Source organism: Bubalus kerabau, chromosome 1, assembly GCF_029407905.1.
Source record: "Bubalus kerabau isolate K-KA32 ecotype Philippines breed swamp buffalo chromosome 1, PCC_UOA_SB_1v2, whole genome shotgun sequence".
Lineage (NCBI taxonomy): Eukaryota > Metazoa > Chordata > Mammalia > Artiodactyla > Bovidae > Bubalus > Bubalus kerabau.
The window spans coordinates 231,584,928-231,600,807 of NC_073624.1; the positions used below are offsets into that span (position 1 = coordinate 231,584,928).

The 15,880-nt window shown below is 44.3% G+C and overlaps 1 protein-coding gene across 1 annotated transcript in view; it reads right to left on the reverse strand.

Moving 5' to 3' along the window:
• The window catches only part of FAT2 (FAT atypical cadherin 2), a 74,611-nt gene that overhangs the window by 30,655 nt on the left and 28,076 nt on the right, over positions 1-15,880 (reverse strand). The window contains exons 11-17 of the mRNA XM_055566808.1: positions 13,782-13,935; positions 11,670-11,903; positions 8,543-8,926; positions 5,913-6,127; positions 4,859-4,996; positions 4,121-4,264; positions 55-252 (exon numbers count right to left, since the gene is read on the reverse strand). Of these exons, the coding sequence (XP_055422783.1) occupies positions 55-252; positions 4,121-4,264; positions 4,859-4,996; positions 5,913-6,127; positions 8,543-8,926; positions 11,670-11,903; positions 13,782-13,935 (1,467 nt within the window). The remainder of the gene's footprint in view (positions 1-54; positions 253-4,120; positions 4,265-4,858; positions 4,997-5,912; positions 6,128-8,542; positions 8,927-11,669; positions 11,904-13,781; positions 13,936-15,880) is intronic.

Consider the following 15,880-nt stretch of genomic DNA (forward strand, 5'->3'; position numbering starts at 1 on the left):
GCCGGCACATTTTTTGTCCCCATGGTCACCACCAGTGGCCCCCACAGCTCTCACCTCAATCTGAAGCTTATACCACTCCTGGACTCTCTTGCTCAGGCCTGCAGTAGTCACCAACCATCCATCTGGGGTCACTCGGAAGGCAAAGCCATCATTCCCCTTGGTGATTCGGAAGGAGAAGGGAGGACCATTCTCTGGGGAGTCTGGGTCACTCAGAATCAGTTGCAAGACTTTGCTGCCAATGGGGGCATTTTCCTGAGAACAAGAGTGACAAAATCAAAGAGCAAAGTGAGTCCCAGTCCTTCCTCTCACATCTTTCTGGATTCCCTTCTCTAGGATGAGTCCTCAGCGCTCTGGCTGCTCCCAGGTCATGCCTACATCTTGAACTGTCATTGATTCATTCTGCCTGTCTGTTAATTAGTGGTTGACTTTTTAATCTAGACCAGAGCTTCCTGAGGGAAGTCCTAGGTTTTAGAAACAAAGGCCATTGGGGCTGGAAGGGTCTTTAGAGTCCCTTTATCCTATAGAGAGGTGACTTGTCCATGTCACATAACTGATAATTCATGTATATAAAATTAGTGCCTGAGATCCACATGGGAATTTCGTGATTCATACGATCAGTTGAAAACCTAGAGATGGTTTCATGATTAGATGACCAATGGAACACACATCCAATGAGAAAAATTCAAAGACAATTAGTAATTCAACTGAGAAGAATGGATCCCCCAGGTATTGTTTCAGTTTTTTTTTTTTTTAATATTTATTTGGCTGTGCCAGTTCTTGGCGGCATGTGGGATCTTCAGTCTTCATTGCAGCACACAGGATCTTTAGTTGCAGCATGCAGGATCTAGTTCCCGGACCAGGGCTCAAACCTGGGCTCCCTGCATTATAAGCACAGAGTCTTAGCCACTGGCCCACCAGGGAAGTCCCTGTTCCAGTCTTTGTTCTGTAACACAGGAATTCAGCATGCTATAATATTTACAGTGATTGTTAACTGTCTTTTTAGCATCAAAAACCTTATCTAAAAACACAATCTCATGAGCAGAAAGTCATAGTTTCATATTCAACAGGTAGTCTGCCCTTTCTTATAAAATCCTACTTTTATTCAGGTAGAGCAATACCCTCAGCAAAGATATGCTCCTCCTAAGAAGAGACAGACTATGATTGGTTTAAGTCAGTTGTAATAATCTGATTTCGTATGCCAGTTTTTCCATAGTTCATCAGGCATTCTATCTATCAGATCTATGGATAGATAGAATGCCTGATGGAATGAGGTTTGTGACATTGTACAGGAGACAGGGATCAAGACCATCCCCATGGAAAAGAAATACAAAAAAGCAAAATGGCTGTCTGGGGAGGCCTTACAAATAGCTGTGAAAAGAAGTGAAAAGCAAAGGAGAAAAGGAAAGATATAAACATCTGAATGCAGAGTTCCGAAGAATAGCAAGAAGAGATAAGAAAGCCTTCTTCAGCGATCAATGCAAAGAAATAGAGGAAAACAACGGAATGGGAAAGACTAGGGATCTCTTCAAGAAAATCAGAGATACCAAAGGAATATTTCATGCAAAGATGGGCTCGATAAAGGACAGAAATGGTATGGACCTAACAGAAGCAGAAGATATTAAGAAGAGATGGCAAGAATACACAGAAGAACTATACAAAGAAGATCTTCACGACCCAGATAATCATGATGGGTGATCACTGACCTAGAGCCAGACATCCTGGAATGTGAAGTCAGGTGGGCCTTGGAAGGCATCACTATGAACAAAGCTAGTGGAGGTGATGGAATTCCAGTTGAGCTATTTCAAATCCAGAAAGATGATGCTGTGAAAGTGCTGCACTCAATATGCCAGCAAATTTGGAAAACTCAGCAGTGGCCACAGGACTGGAAAAGGTCAGTTTTCATTCCAATCCCAAAGAAAGGCAATGCCAAAGAATGCTCAAACTACCACACAATTGCACTCATCTCACATGCTAGTAAAGTAATGCTCAAAATTCTCCAAGCTAGGCTTCAGCAATATGTGAACCGTGAACTTCCTGATGTTCAAGCTGGTTTTAGAAAAGGCAGAGGAACCAGAGATCAAATTGCCAACATCTGCTGGATCATCAAAAAAGCAAGAGAGTTCCAGAAAAACATCTATTTCTGCTTTATTGACTATGCCAAAGCCTTTGACTGTGTGGATCACAATAAACTGTGGAAAATTCTGAAAGAGATGGGAATACCAGACCACCTGATCTGCCTCTTGAGAAATTTGTATGCAGGTCAGGAAGCAACAGTTAGAACTGGACATGGAACAACAGACTGGTTCCAAATAGGAAAAGGAGTTCGTCAAGGCTGTATATTGTCACCCTGCTTATTTAACTTATATACAGAGTACATCATGAGAAACGCTGGACTGGAAGAAACACAAGCTGGAATCAAAATTGCCGGGAGAAATATCAATAACTTCTGATATGCAGATGACACCACCCTTATGGCAGAAAGTGAAGAGGAACTCAAAAGCCTCTTGATGAAAGTGAAAGTGGAGAGTGAAAAAGTTGTCTTAAAGCTCAACATTCAGAAAACGAAGATCATGGCATCCGGTCCCATCACTTCATGGGAAATAGATGGGGAAACAGTGTCAGACTTTATTTTTCTGGGCTCCAAAATCACTGCAGATGGTGACTGCAGCCATGAAATTAAAAGACGCTTACTCCTTGGAAGGAAAGTTATGACCAACCTAGATAGCATATTAAAAAGCAGAGACATTACTTTGCCAACACAGGTCCGTCTAGTCAAGGCTATGGTTTTTCCAGTGGTCATGTATGGATGTGAGAGTTGGACTGTGAAGAAGGCTGAGCGCCGAGGAATTGATGCTTTTAAACTGTGGTGTTGGAGAAGACTCTTGAGAGTCCCTTGGACTGCAAGGAGATCCAACCAGTCCATTCTGAAGGAGATCAGCCCTGGGATTTCTTTGGAAGGAATGATGCTACAGCTGAAACTCCAGTACTATGGCCACCTCATGTGAAGAGTTGACTCATTGGAACAGACTCTGATGCTGGGAGGGATTGGGGGCAAGAAGAGAAGGGGACAACAGAGGATGAGATGGCTGGATGGCATCACTGACTTGATGGACGTGAGTCTGGGTGAACTCTGGGAGTTGGTGATGGACAGGGAGGCCTGGCGTGCTGCGATTCATGGGGTCGCAAAGAGTCGGACACAACTGAGTGACTGATCTGATCTGATCTGATGCCAGTTTTTTTTTTATTTAAGGGTGATCATATAATCCAGTTTTGACCATTGGAGAAGTCTGACAGGTGAGGGTTCTTCTTTTGATAGAAACAGATTCGGCAAAAGAAGTCCCCTCCTGTTCACCTTTGAAGAAGGTTAGGCAAGGATGTGATGCTGGAGCTACAGCAGCCATTTTATAACCATAAGGAAGAAGGTGAGTGAATTTTGAAGAAAGTAATGTAAAATTGTGATATCATTTTTTCTTCTGCTGAAATAAACAATTCTGGAATTGGTATTCCCACTATCAGAACTTTTGCTATAGGATTAATAAGGCCTTATTGTTTAATGAATTTTTAGTCAAGTGATCTGTTATTAGCAGCCAAAGCCTCCTAACTCATACTCATTATTTCCAAAACAGGTGACCCTGGCTGATGGATATGGGACTCAGAATTTTGTGCTCCTACCCACTTCCTTACTTCTCTCTATGTGATCACAATTCCCCACAGAATCCCAAGGCCTTCTCCAAATCCCGTTTATAAACCATTAGTATAGCAGAAATAGCTTGGGATCTGGAAAATCTTTGAGTTCAAATCCCAAATTTGCCACATTTTGACTATGGCATGTTTCTGTACCTCCATTTAAAAATTCTGTAAAATGAGTACTATCTACTTCCACATGATTGTGTGAGCCCCCTATGAGATAATGGATGCAGAAGACCCTAGCAGAATGCTTGATAATTTTTAATTGTATAATCCATAATCCCCTTCAGCAGGCTGTGTTGCCATTTGGGATATCAATGCAAGGTCACAGTCACTGTTTGGGTGGACTGATACCAGTGGTGAGCACCCTCCACTAGGAAGAAAATGGAGGGAAGATGATGACTTTGGGATGATTTTGGAAAGTTGAGCATACCTGGACAGAGGTGCTGTAGTTGAGCTGGAAGAATCTTGGTGGGTTGTCATTGACATCAACCACTTGGATAGCGATGTCTGTGTCCTCATAGAGTGCGGGCTGCCCACTGTCTGTGGCTCGGAGCTTCAGGGAATAGCTAGAAGTCTACAGCAAGAGGCCCAGGGGAGAATTAGCAACAGGCTCCTCAGTTCTGCCCCCCTGATTCATGATTAATGTTTTTGGTAAAATGAGATGGAGACACTCCCTTTTGCCTGCCCCCATTGCTGTCCTGTAGCATTTTAGGGCTCAGGTTCTGGTGTCAGGCAGAAGTAAATTTGACTTCCAGTTTAACTATTTACTAGCTATGAGACCTTGGCAGAGTGACTGACTTGTGTGCGGGTGATATCAGGAGCCACATCCTAGGATTACTTTAAGGACCAAATGGCATAATGCATGTACATCACATAGCAAAGTCCCTGGCACAGAGCAGGTGCTCAGTAAATGATAACTTGTTATAACGATCTAAGAATCCTTGGTTAATAGTGAGAAGTTGGCCTGAGTTAAAAGTCACTCAGCCCCTCTCCTGCCTCTGGCTTTACATGCCCCAGAGTCTCCAGAGAGAAAAGGAATGGGGGACACTGAGGGCAGGTCAGGAGAAGCATCAGGCTGGGGTGTTGACCACAGTTCACCCTCTGGACCTTCAGCAGGGCTATATTCTGCTCTGATGATCTCAGAATGGGTCCCTCCCATGTGACTCACCTGTTCCCAGTCCAGGGCCTTGGCCACCTGTAGCTCTCCTTTCTTGGGATGGATGGCAAAGTGCCCAAGCTGGTTCCCTCCTATGAGGCTGTAAGTGATGGCACTATTTACAGGTCCATCTTCATCAGTTGCCGACACCTGCAGTGGAGGCAGGTGATGGTTGTGAATGGAGGGGCAAGAGAGACCAGAAGGGAAATCTTGGCCCCTAGGAGTGTAGGGGGCACAAATATGTTCCTGCCCCACAGATTGTCCTTGGGCTGTCAGTCCCTAGACCACAGTCATCCTTTCCAAGAGAATATCTTCATTTACATCCTGGTAAGGATGTCAGCATGTCATGGTTCATTCATTTATCTACCCATTCCTTCATTTACTCATTCATTCATAACTGACAGGGTACAAAGGTCCTGTGCTAGGAGTTGAGGAATATGCCAAAATGAGCAAGCCCTCAGGAAGCTTAATGTCTAATTTTATGGTCAAGTCTAATTGGGAGCAAAGAATGATCAGTTTTATGGCTATAAATTTCACCTGGGGAGGTTAGACAAGGATTTGCAAAGCCTTGAAGGATAAGGAAGGCTTCTGGGAGTGGAGTCAGCATTCCAGGCAGAGGAAACAGTATGAGCCCAGGGATATGAAAGTCCAGAGGATGTTTGGGGAAAGGCATCTCCTTCTGTGTGGTTGGAGCGTAGGGTGCACTTGAAAGGAGATGAAAACCTCGAATATGGGCATGCAGAGTTCACTTTCACTGCATGAAATGGGGAGCAATTACATATTTAAATGCAAAGAGGTGTTGTTTGGTGTCCCCCCCCATTCCTCCCTTCCCAGACTGACCCTCTGTGCCTCCTGTGTCCTCTGATCTAGATCTTATCAAACATGGCTCTGAGACATTTTGTCAAGAGAGAGCTTGGTTGAGTGGCTACACGTCAGTCAAGTCTATAGTGTATTAATTGATAAAATAATCTATGCTCATAGATGACTAAAGGAAGGGGAGATAAGAACCCACCCAAGAGTCCATCTCCCCCCAACACACACACAGGGCAAAATCACAGATTCTTACTGTCAGCACAACATCCCCCACAATGGCATTCTCTAAGACCCTTGTGCTGTACAGGTGCTGGGGGAATCTGGGCCGATGTTCATTGATATCAGTGATGTTGACCACGATAGTGGTCATGTCACTGAGGGAGGAAGAGCCCTTCCGGCTGCACTCGACGGACAGGAAGTACTTGGGGCTGGTCTCAAAGTCCAGGCTCTTGTTGACGTACAGGATCCCTGAAGAAACAAGAGGTGATGGGAGCATTGAGGCAGGTGGGACCACAAAGGCAGAGTGCTGAGGGGGTCTTGAGCTAAATGCCAGGAGAGGCAGCTCAGCTGTGTTGGGAGAGACTGATTTCCTGCCTCATCTTCTCTGTCATCTCCTGCCTCATCTCTCTCTATTTCCCCCCCCGCCCCCCGCATAGTCTCCCTTCTCCTCCTCCATCTCCTCTCATTTTCCTTATTACCATCTCAGCAGCAGCTTTTCCCTTATTTATTTATGTACTATTTCATTGAGATTTTGTTTAAATCTATAATGTTAACTCTGTGTCATATGGTGCTATAATAACCCTTAGAACAAGAACAAGGTGTGATTTCCATTTTCTAGGTAAATCAGCTGATGTGCCCAAAAGCTAAGTGACCTGCCCAAGGCACCCATTTACTAGGTGCTACAGTCACCTAGTAAATGACAGAACTTACATTATAGAGTTTTATACCACTCAGCATTGTTCAACAAATTGTTAGGGCAGAGAGTTATTATTCTGAAAACCGGAAAATAAAAGAATAAGGATTTATCCTGCTATTCCTCTATAACTGAATAGTTAAAGGTAGAAAACTCTTCTTTATAAAATGATTCCAGTTAGTAAATGAATGAAGAATGATAGGACTAGAAAAAGCCACCATTTTGCAGCCCCTAAAGAAATAATGTACCTAGGAAATAATCACTAAAGGCTGTTAAAACCTCTGTTGAAGGAATAGCTAATGAGGAACTCTGTAATAGATAGATCATACTGACAGCCTCTGAGCCCACCATCAATCTTAACCTCAGGAAAAAGAACCAATAAACCATTACATGCCTCCTAATGTGATGCAAAGCAGAGCCCAGTATCATCTATGAAGCACTGTTGGCAAAATATTGAGCTTGAACGTGATCAAGGTCTTTGATTCAAATGTCATTCATAATAAGCTTAGGGGCTAGGGGGATATATTATATGACATCATAAAGGTACAACTAGCCAATCCAAAATATTAGAAAATCTTGCCTCACACACGACCCAAATTTTTCATTAAAATAAATAAAATATTTATTTTATTTCATTAAATAAACAAATAAGTGGGAAATAAAGAGGGAGAGGAAAATGTTAGAGATTCAAAGGGATGTTATATAGTTCCTATCAATGAAATGCAATATGTGGACTTTTGAGGCTGTTGACAAACAAACCAACTTCAAAAAGTCATTTGAGATATAGTCTGAAAAATTGTCTGGAAACTATATTAAGGAATTATTATCTTTTGGGTGTGATAATGATATTATGGCTGTGCCTATACAAGAAATCCTTATCGCTTAGAGATACACACTAAAGTATTTACAAACCACAAGATATCATGTCTGGGGTTTGCTTTTTTTTTTTTTAACTGAATCTTAATCCTGTTACTTATTTATTTGGCTGCACTGGGTCTTGGTTGTGGTACACGGGATCTTCGGTCTTTATTGAGACGTACAGGCTCTTAGTTGCAGCATGTGGGGTCTAGTTCCCTGACCAGGGATTGAACCCCGGCCCCCTGCACTGGGAGTGCAGAGCATTAGCCACTGGACCACCAGGCAAGTCCCTGGGATTTGCTTTAAAATAACTCAGCAATGGGTGGATGTGAGAGTTAAGGATGAAACTAAACAAGACGAATGTTGATAATTACTGAAGCTGGGTGATGGGAACATGGGGTCCATATACTGTTTCCTCTATTTTTAAAAATATGTTTAAAGTCTCCATAATAAAAACTGAACAAAAATTACTGCTCAACAGGCGGTTGCTTTAGGAGGTAGAGCACACCATTGCAGAGGTGGGGAGGGATCCACGTGGGGCCTGGTCTGACCTGAGCAGCTTCTGAGGCCCTTCCATGGGATGCTGTGAGTCTGACTTAGATTCTTTCATGGATAGTAGGATAGAAGAGAGCAGTTTTCCTAGATGTCTATCTTTATGAGACTAAGGGAAAATTCAAGGGAGCTGGGATGTTTGTGGATGGCTTTAGGAGGGAAGCAGGCAGCCTTGCCTTGGGCTGCTCAAGCCCCCAATTCTAGCAGGTGCTTTATGCCTTGGCAGCCAAGGATGGAGGGTGGCCTCAGCATCCTGGGGCTGGATGTGAGCTGGGACTGTGAAGCTGCAAAGTGGGAGGAGGGGGTCCTCAACACAGAGTCCTTGGTGGGGACATAATGGAAGGAGGGGTATTTCCATGTAAGCGGGGCCCAGGGTGCAAGAAGGGACTTGGTATCTAGAGAGATCCAGAGTGAAAAAGGGGCTGAAAGATGCCAGGGAGGGGCTGTGGTATGTGAAGAATCCAGTGTGCCCCACGACTGTGAGGCAGTGTGTGTGTGTGTGTGTGCGCGCGCGCGTGTGTTTAGGGTAGGGGTGGAGCTGCCTCCCGGCGCTGTCTCACCTGTGCGGGCATCCAGGCGGAACCTCCCCTGCTCATTCCCACTGACCACGCGGTAGCCAGTCTTCTCGGCACCTGGGCGAGTGAGGGTGGCCAGCTGCAGTACCTCTGTGCCACGCTGGGCATCCTCTGGCACCTGCACGCTGTGCTCGGTGCTCAGAAACACGGGCAGGTAGTCCTCCAGCCCCACCACAGAGACCGTGACGGTGCCCAGCGTGGAGAGCGGTATCGGGGTACCCAGGTCAGAGGCACGGACGGTGAGCTCCAGCGCTGCCTGTGGCCTGACCCGCAGCGGCTTCTCCAGCCGGATCACACCCGTGGTGGCCTCGATGGAAAAGTGGCCTTCAGCAGAGTCCGTGAGAGAATAAACCACCTGGGCATTGGTGCCTGGGGAGGGAGACAGAGTGCATTATTCATACAGAGGGGCCTCCCCTGGGCCCTGCCTGCTGCAAAGCTTTCAGACAGAGGAGGGTCTGGAAGGCAGGGTCCCTATAAAGGCTAACATGCTTAGGCTGTTAGCAGTGAAACCCTCTCATGGGGGGTTTCTTGACGAGGGTGGGGTTCAAGACCTCATAGAAGGTTCTTGTGAAGGGGAGGGTTATTCTGCAAACCCTTAAGGATATCTGAAGCTGTTTATGTGGAGGTTAGGGTCCAATGTCAGCTCATAAAATGAAAATTTTACAAGATTGAAACCACTCATAGCAAGTTCTTTGGTTGTGATAGAACAATTCTTGATTGTGGTGGTGGGTGCATGAGTCTATACATGGGAAAATATAGGATAGACATGCACACATGTACATATTCAAATAAGTGCATATGGCAACTGTGAAATTTGAATAAGTTTGGAGTCTAATTATCAGTAATGTCCCTGGTTGCTCAGACGGTAAAGAGTCTGCCTGCAGTGCGGGAGACCCAGGTTCAACCCCTGGGTCAGGAAGATTCCCTGGAGAAGGCAATGGCAACCTACTCCAGTATTCTTGCCTGGAAAATCCCATGGATGGAGGAGCCTGGCAGGCTACATGGAGTTGCAGACAGTTGGACACGACTGAGCAACTTCACTTTTTTTTTTTTTTTTTTCTGTTGGTAATGTCCCATGACCAGTTTCCTGGTTTTAATGTCATACTACAGATTGCTGCCTTTGGGGGAAGCTGGGTGAAGGATGCATAGGCCTCTCAGTACTATTTTTGCAACTTCCTGTGTGTCTATAATTATGTCAAAATAAAAAGAAAACAAAAAACAGAAAATAAAATATACACCCATGGAAAGTTCTCAGTAAATCAAAGCACATAGTGTTTTTCCAGCCTTGTCTCAGAGGCCGTTATTTCCTTTGGTTGTGGACCAGATGAAGCAGTTGGCTCAGGCAGGGCCCATAGGGTCTGAAGAAGGCCAACATTTAGTGCTCAGCCATAAGAACCTCACCCAATGGGAGGAGCAGAGGCCTTGAGCCTATAGAGACTGAATCTCACACACACGTGGGGACACACAACGCTTTTGTTGAATTTACATGAACTAAGTGTGCATACCATGCACATTCTTCCATATGTGTATTTTTTTCTCGAGAGAGAAGTACTGCTCCTGCTACATTTGAAATATTGAGGTGGAATATTTGGGTTGAAATAATAATAACAGTTTTGAAGGGTTAATTGTTAACTGGTACAAGGCCAGAGGATGAATCCTAGAAGGGAGGTAGGGTTGGAAACTTGAGAGTGAAGAAGCTAGGGCTCTTTCATCCAGAAAGGGAACCTTGAGGCTGGAGCTGACAGGTAGCACGTCCCAGTCTTGGAAGATCTAGGACACCTGTGTGGCTGCAGATGGCAGGACCATGATTGACAGGTATCTGCTCCAAAATGCTGCGAAGTCACTTCAGTCGTGTCCGACTCTGTGCGACCCCATAGATGGCAGCCCACCAGGCTCCCCAGTCCCTGGGATTCTGTAGGCAAGAACACTGGAGTGGGTTGCCATTTCCTTCTCCAATGCATGAAAGTGAAAGTGAAAGTGAAGTCGCTCAGTCGTATCCGACTCTTAGCGACCCCATGGACTGCAGCCTACAGGCTCCTCCATCCATGAGATTTTCCAGGCAAGAGTACTGGAGTGGGGTGCCATTGCCTTCTCCTTCCAAAATGCTAACACTTAATAATTATCTGAGGAGGGAAGGGGCTGCCTGGGAAGTTGGGAGCTTCCTGTTCCTGGAGGTGTGCAAGCCCTGGCTAGTTGAGCATTGCAGGGCCTTAGATATTAGATGCCTTTGCACTGACTATTTGCCCTCCCTGGAACCCCTGCGTTCCTCCAAAATCTCTCACCTCCCTCAATGCCAAGCTAAAACTCCCTTCCTCTAAGAAGTTGTAAATTTACTCTGTTGGTGGCTCATGAATCAGGGTATTATCACTACCATCATCTTCATCATTGTTCCTCTGGCTACTTTGATCCTGAGAGTATTTTTTACCTATAGCAAAATTGTCCAATGTTCTTGAATTAAATTTTATAATTGTATATATACATATATATGTATAAACATATATATCTATACACATATACATCTATAGACATAGAGATTGCCACAGTGAAAAACTTCATGATGTCAGAATCTTTTAATGGTACAATATGAAATGAATACTCCTGGATGAAACCAATTTGCCTTGTAAATAGTAAAAGGAAAAGAATCCTAATGAAAACCATGTCATTAAAATTAAAATGTAAAATATTAAAACATAAAAATAAAATGTAAACTATTCCACTTCATTGCCTAGAAAATTGATCCAAGAATTTAGTAGACTAAATGGAGTTTGTGCCCTAGGTTTCTTTCTTGTGGCCAATTAATCAGAGTCAAATAATTCTGACTGGTGTATTGTATTCAAAATATCCTGGAGCTTAAATGATAGGATTGAAAGTGCTCCAAGTCTAAGAGGCAGGGAGAAGCAATGAGGCTGAAATGCCCCATATCAGTCTTGAAACGGCCAAAATCTTTGGTCCTCTAGCACTTAGGTATGCAGTTTATGGACATTTTCTACTTGTAACTGTCTGTAGGCTCAGGAGTGACAGTCCTTGCAGTTCCAGAACAACAGAGAGAGAGCCAAAACCTCGCCTAGGGTGACCTTGTAAGCAAATGGCCTCTAATCCTTGTCTTTCTCACCTTGGTCAGGGTCCCGGGCCAATACTACCGCCACAGGGGTCTTCACCGTGGTGTTGTCGAAGACTGCCACGGCAGAGTGGCTGGGGAAGAACCGGGGAGCATTGTCATTCACATCCTCTACATGAAGGGTCACATCTGCCTGGCATGATTGGCCGCCTCCATCTGTTGCCTTGGCAACAAGGCTGTACACATCCTTCTTCTCTCGGTCTAAGGCTGTGAGTGTGGTCAGCTCCCCTGGGAGGAGAAAGGACAGAAAGTGATCTTTCTCTGGAGACCATGATCCTAGCATGTACATTCCTGATGTCTATATGAGATAACCTCAGCACTGCCCGCCGCCTCATTGTGCTGTCACAGAGAATAGGGGTCCTGTGTACAGATGGTTAGGAAAGAGGCTCAGTCTGTATCTTTCCACACCTGCTTGCTTTCCTAGTCACATTCCACCACTGCATCCCCAATTTAAAATTCACACCAACAAGCTACAAAGAGGCACAATGTTTTAAAATGCCAGTTAGACAGTTTCTAACACCACATAAAATGTGTTTATGCTTTGGCCTACAGTTTCACTTCTAGGACTGTATCCCATAGAATAATCAACCCAAGGAGAAAATATACATGTAGAGATATTCTCTGCAGCATTCTTTATAAATAGCAACATACTGAAAATATCCTGTGTCTTTCAAAAAGGTACTAGTTAAATACGTTATCATTTAGCCATACAGTAAAATATTCTGCAATGGGAAAAGTGATTATGGCAGAACTTTATGTACTGCCTTGTTGATAGCTCCAAGATATTGCTCTAAGAATAAGGAAGTCACAAAATAGTATGCTATACAGAGATTGTGGCACGCATGGAAAACCAGTCTGATAGAACATATGCCAAGAGTGCTTATCTTTCGTTAAGAGGCTGGTTATCATGAAGATTTTCCAATGTCTGCCTAATACACACCTACATGGTTTGCATTTTTGAACAATGAGTAAGTGAAAGTTGTTCAGTCGTGTCCGACTCTTTGCAACCCCATGGACTACACAGTCCATGGAATTCTCCAGGCCAGAATACTGGAGTGGGTAGCCTTTCCCTTCTTCAAGGGATTTTCCCAACCTAGGTATTTAACCCAGGTCTCCCACATTACAGGCAGATTCTTTACCAACTGAGCCACAAGGGAACCCCATTTTGAATAATGAGCACATATTATTTCCTTATTCAGATAAACTATTGAATTTTTTTTTAGGAGCCTGTTAATCATCCTTCATCTGGACAAAGAGCAGTAGAGAGAGGTTAGGTCACCTACTTGGGTGACTCAGCATGCCTGTGCTGGGGTCAGAAAGGGCAGTGCAGCTTCTTGAAGTACTCACTCTCACCTGCCACCTCCCTGCTCAGCAACCTCCATAGTATCCTTTGAGCTACTGGTTCCAAGTGTCAGCAGCTGAATTATTATTATGTGCCAGACTTGGGCTTAGATTTCTATATAGTTTATTGGGATCCTTACAACAGCACCCTGGGGTTTTATCTCAATCTGCAGCATACAACCTTGAGATCATGTCTTTGATCATGACTTTTTACCTACTTGAACCCTTTAACGGCTCTGTAGGTAAGGACTTGGCTCTTGTGCCCCAGGGGGCCTCATCCTTTGCCCTCCTTCTCCCCTCCCCTTCTGTGCACCAGTTTTGGCCTTCTAGGTCCTTACCTGTGCATGTTCTTTCCCAAAACAAAGTCCTCGTATGAAATCTCTTTGTACCTTGAATGTCCAACCTTACCACTCCCTTACCCACTGGCTATTTCCTCAAAGAAATTTTACTTAACCCCAGTTCCAAACTTAAGTTCTGCTGTGAAACCTCACCTAACATCCTGAATTTTTCTTAACTCAGCACATGTCAAACCACTAACTCAATACCTTTCCCACTAGACTGTGAAGACCTCGATCTTGTCTTATCAATTTTTGTCCCCAGCATCTAGTGAATGCTTGGCACATAGTGCCAATATATGTTTGCTGAGTGGATGGATGGATGGATAGATAAGTGAATTCTTGTTTCTTCTCTAAGGAGCCTGGTTACTGGGCACTGGTTATTCAGTGTATCAGTTCTTGGCTTGATCCTACAGCTCAGGAAACCTACCTGTGTGAGGATCCAGCTTAAATTCATCTGCCCCAGGGCCATGCAGAGAATATGTGATTTGAGCATTGGTGTCAGAGTCCAAGTCTGTTGCAGAAACCTTCAAAATGAAGTGTTCTGGAGGTACATCTTCACTGACTTTGCCAGTGTAGAGAAGCTGAAATTGAAAGACAAAGAAGAGGGAGATTGTGGGAGATATGCTAAGATCCAGAGAGAAACAGGACAAGATAGAAGCAGAGAGAGAGAGACGAGAGAGCAGAGATGAAAGTGGGGGAGGGGAGAGAAGCAGAGAGAGGTAGAGAGGAGAATAGAATAAGATAGAACGTGCAGGGAAGATGGAGATGAAAAACAAGGAGAAAGATGATGGGAGACCTAGTCAGAAAAGCAGAGAATGAGAGAGAATTTCCACCATCTAAAAGCTCACACTCAGGGCTAGAAGTGAAAGTGAAAAGTCGTTCAGTCATGTCTGACTCTGTGACCCCATGGACTGTAGCCCACCAGGCTCCTCTGTCCATGGGATTCTCCAGGCAAGAATACTGGAGGATATCCAGGGGATCTTCTCCAGTGGATCTTTACAACCCAGGGATTGAACCCAGGTCTCCCGCATTGCAGACAGATTCTTGACCATCTGAGCTACCAGGACCTGCCACAGTCTTTTACTCCATAAGGGCCACATTTCGAAGTGTGTGGCGCAGGGGAGAGGCTGGAGTTCCCTGAGAACCCAATGTTTCTCCAGCTGCTGGCGCTGGACACAGTTTCCAAGCAAACTTGTCCCCCCATTGCCAAGTGTGGGTTAGCACGGACCCCCATATATGCTCTGGGTGGAGGTTTTGTGCCTGGCAGGCTGTGTGGAGATGCCCCCACAGACTCTTTCCCCTGGCTCTGGTTATGCTCTTGATCACCTCTGAGAAGGCTAAGATAAGCTTGGCCCCAGACTCCCTCAGCATGAGGAGGATACAGGCTGGTTAGAAGGATGCTGAGGCAAAAGAGAAAGAAAGTATGGCCACTGTTCTCCCCAAAAGGTTGCCCTTCTGAGACCATCCAAAAGGTGCTCATCTTGGATCCTGCAGAGACATTTTCCATGCACCCCACTTGATAATCCAGGTTCTCTTTTTCTACTATGCCTCTGTGAGATTGGAGCATAGAAAACAGAGGAAGGAAAGGTGATAGGATATATGATTTTTGTGTATCCCAAGGTATGTGTCCATATATATATATACAAATAAAGTATGAAGAACTGAAGTATACACATATGCACATGCTTATATGTTTGTGTGAGTTAGAGATGTACATTTACCTGTATGAATGGGTATATTATGGATGAATGTTATTTGGTGGCTCAGACGGTAAAGCATCTGCCTGCAATGCGGGAGACCTGAGTTCAATCCCTGGGTCGGGAAGATCCCCTGGAGAAGGAAATGGCAACCCACTCCAATTCTCTTGCCTGGAAAATTCCATGGACGGAGGAGCCTGGTAGGCTACAGTCCATGGGGTTGCAAAGAGCTGGACACGACTGAGCGACTTCATGCATGCATGCATGCTTATGTGTATCTTTGTGTGTATGTATATATGTAATTGCATATTTATAGTTATAATCTTTCAACTATGTGTATGTGTGTGAGTACCTAATATAAGTGTGCACTTATATGTATATATACTGAAGAACTGGATTTTTTATACACTTGAATTATGCTAACTTGATGTCATAAAAATTTAATATTAATAGTTTAACTTTATTTGCAAACCTTGAAGTAATGCAATCCCCCCAAATTAAAAATTATTTATTGTGTTTTGAAAAATATGTTTAAAAGCAAAGCTACATGACAATGGTTATTGATTTATGTCCTCTAAGAATGCAATTTCTCTCCTGATGTATGTGTGTGTGTGCGCACACACACACACACCACTCAATATTTTCCTTGGGAAATTTAGTGTTTAATTACATGAGGTCCTTAGGAAAGTCTCCCTTATCAAAAATGTAGCTGCCCTGTCTGTATGTTTGTGTATACATGTATCCTGGGGGCGGGTTTCTGTTGGTCTGTATAATGCCTGCAGATGTAGGGATATGCACATAAAGACATGGTGAGCAGTGCAGGGTGTCT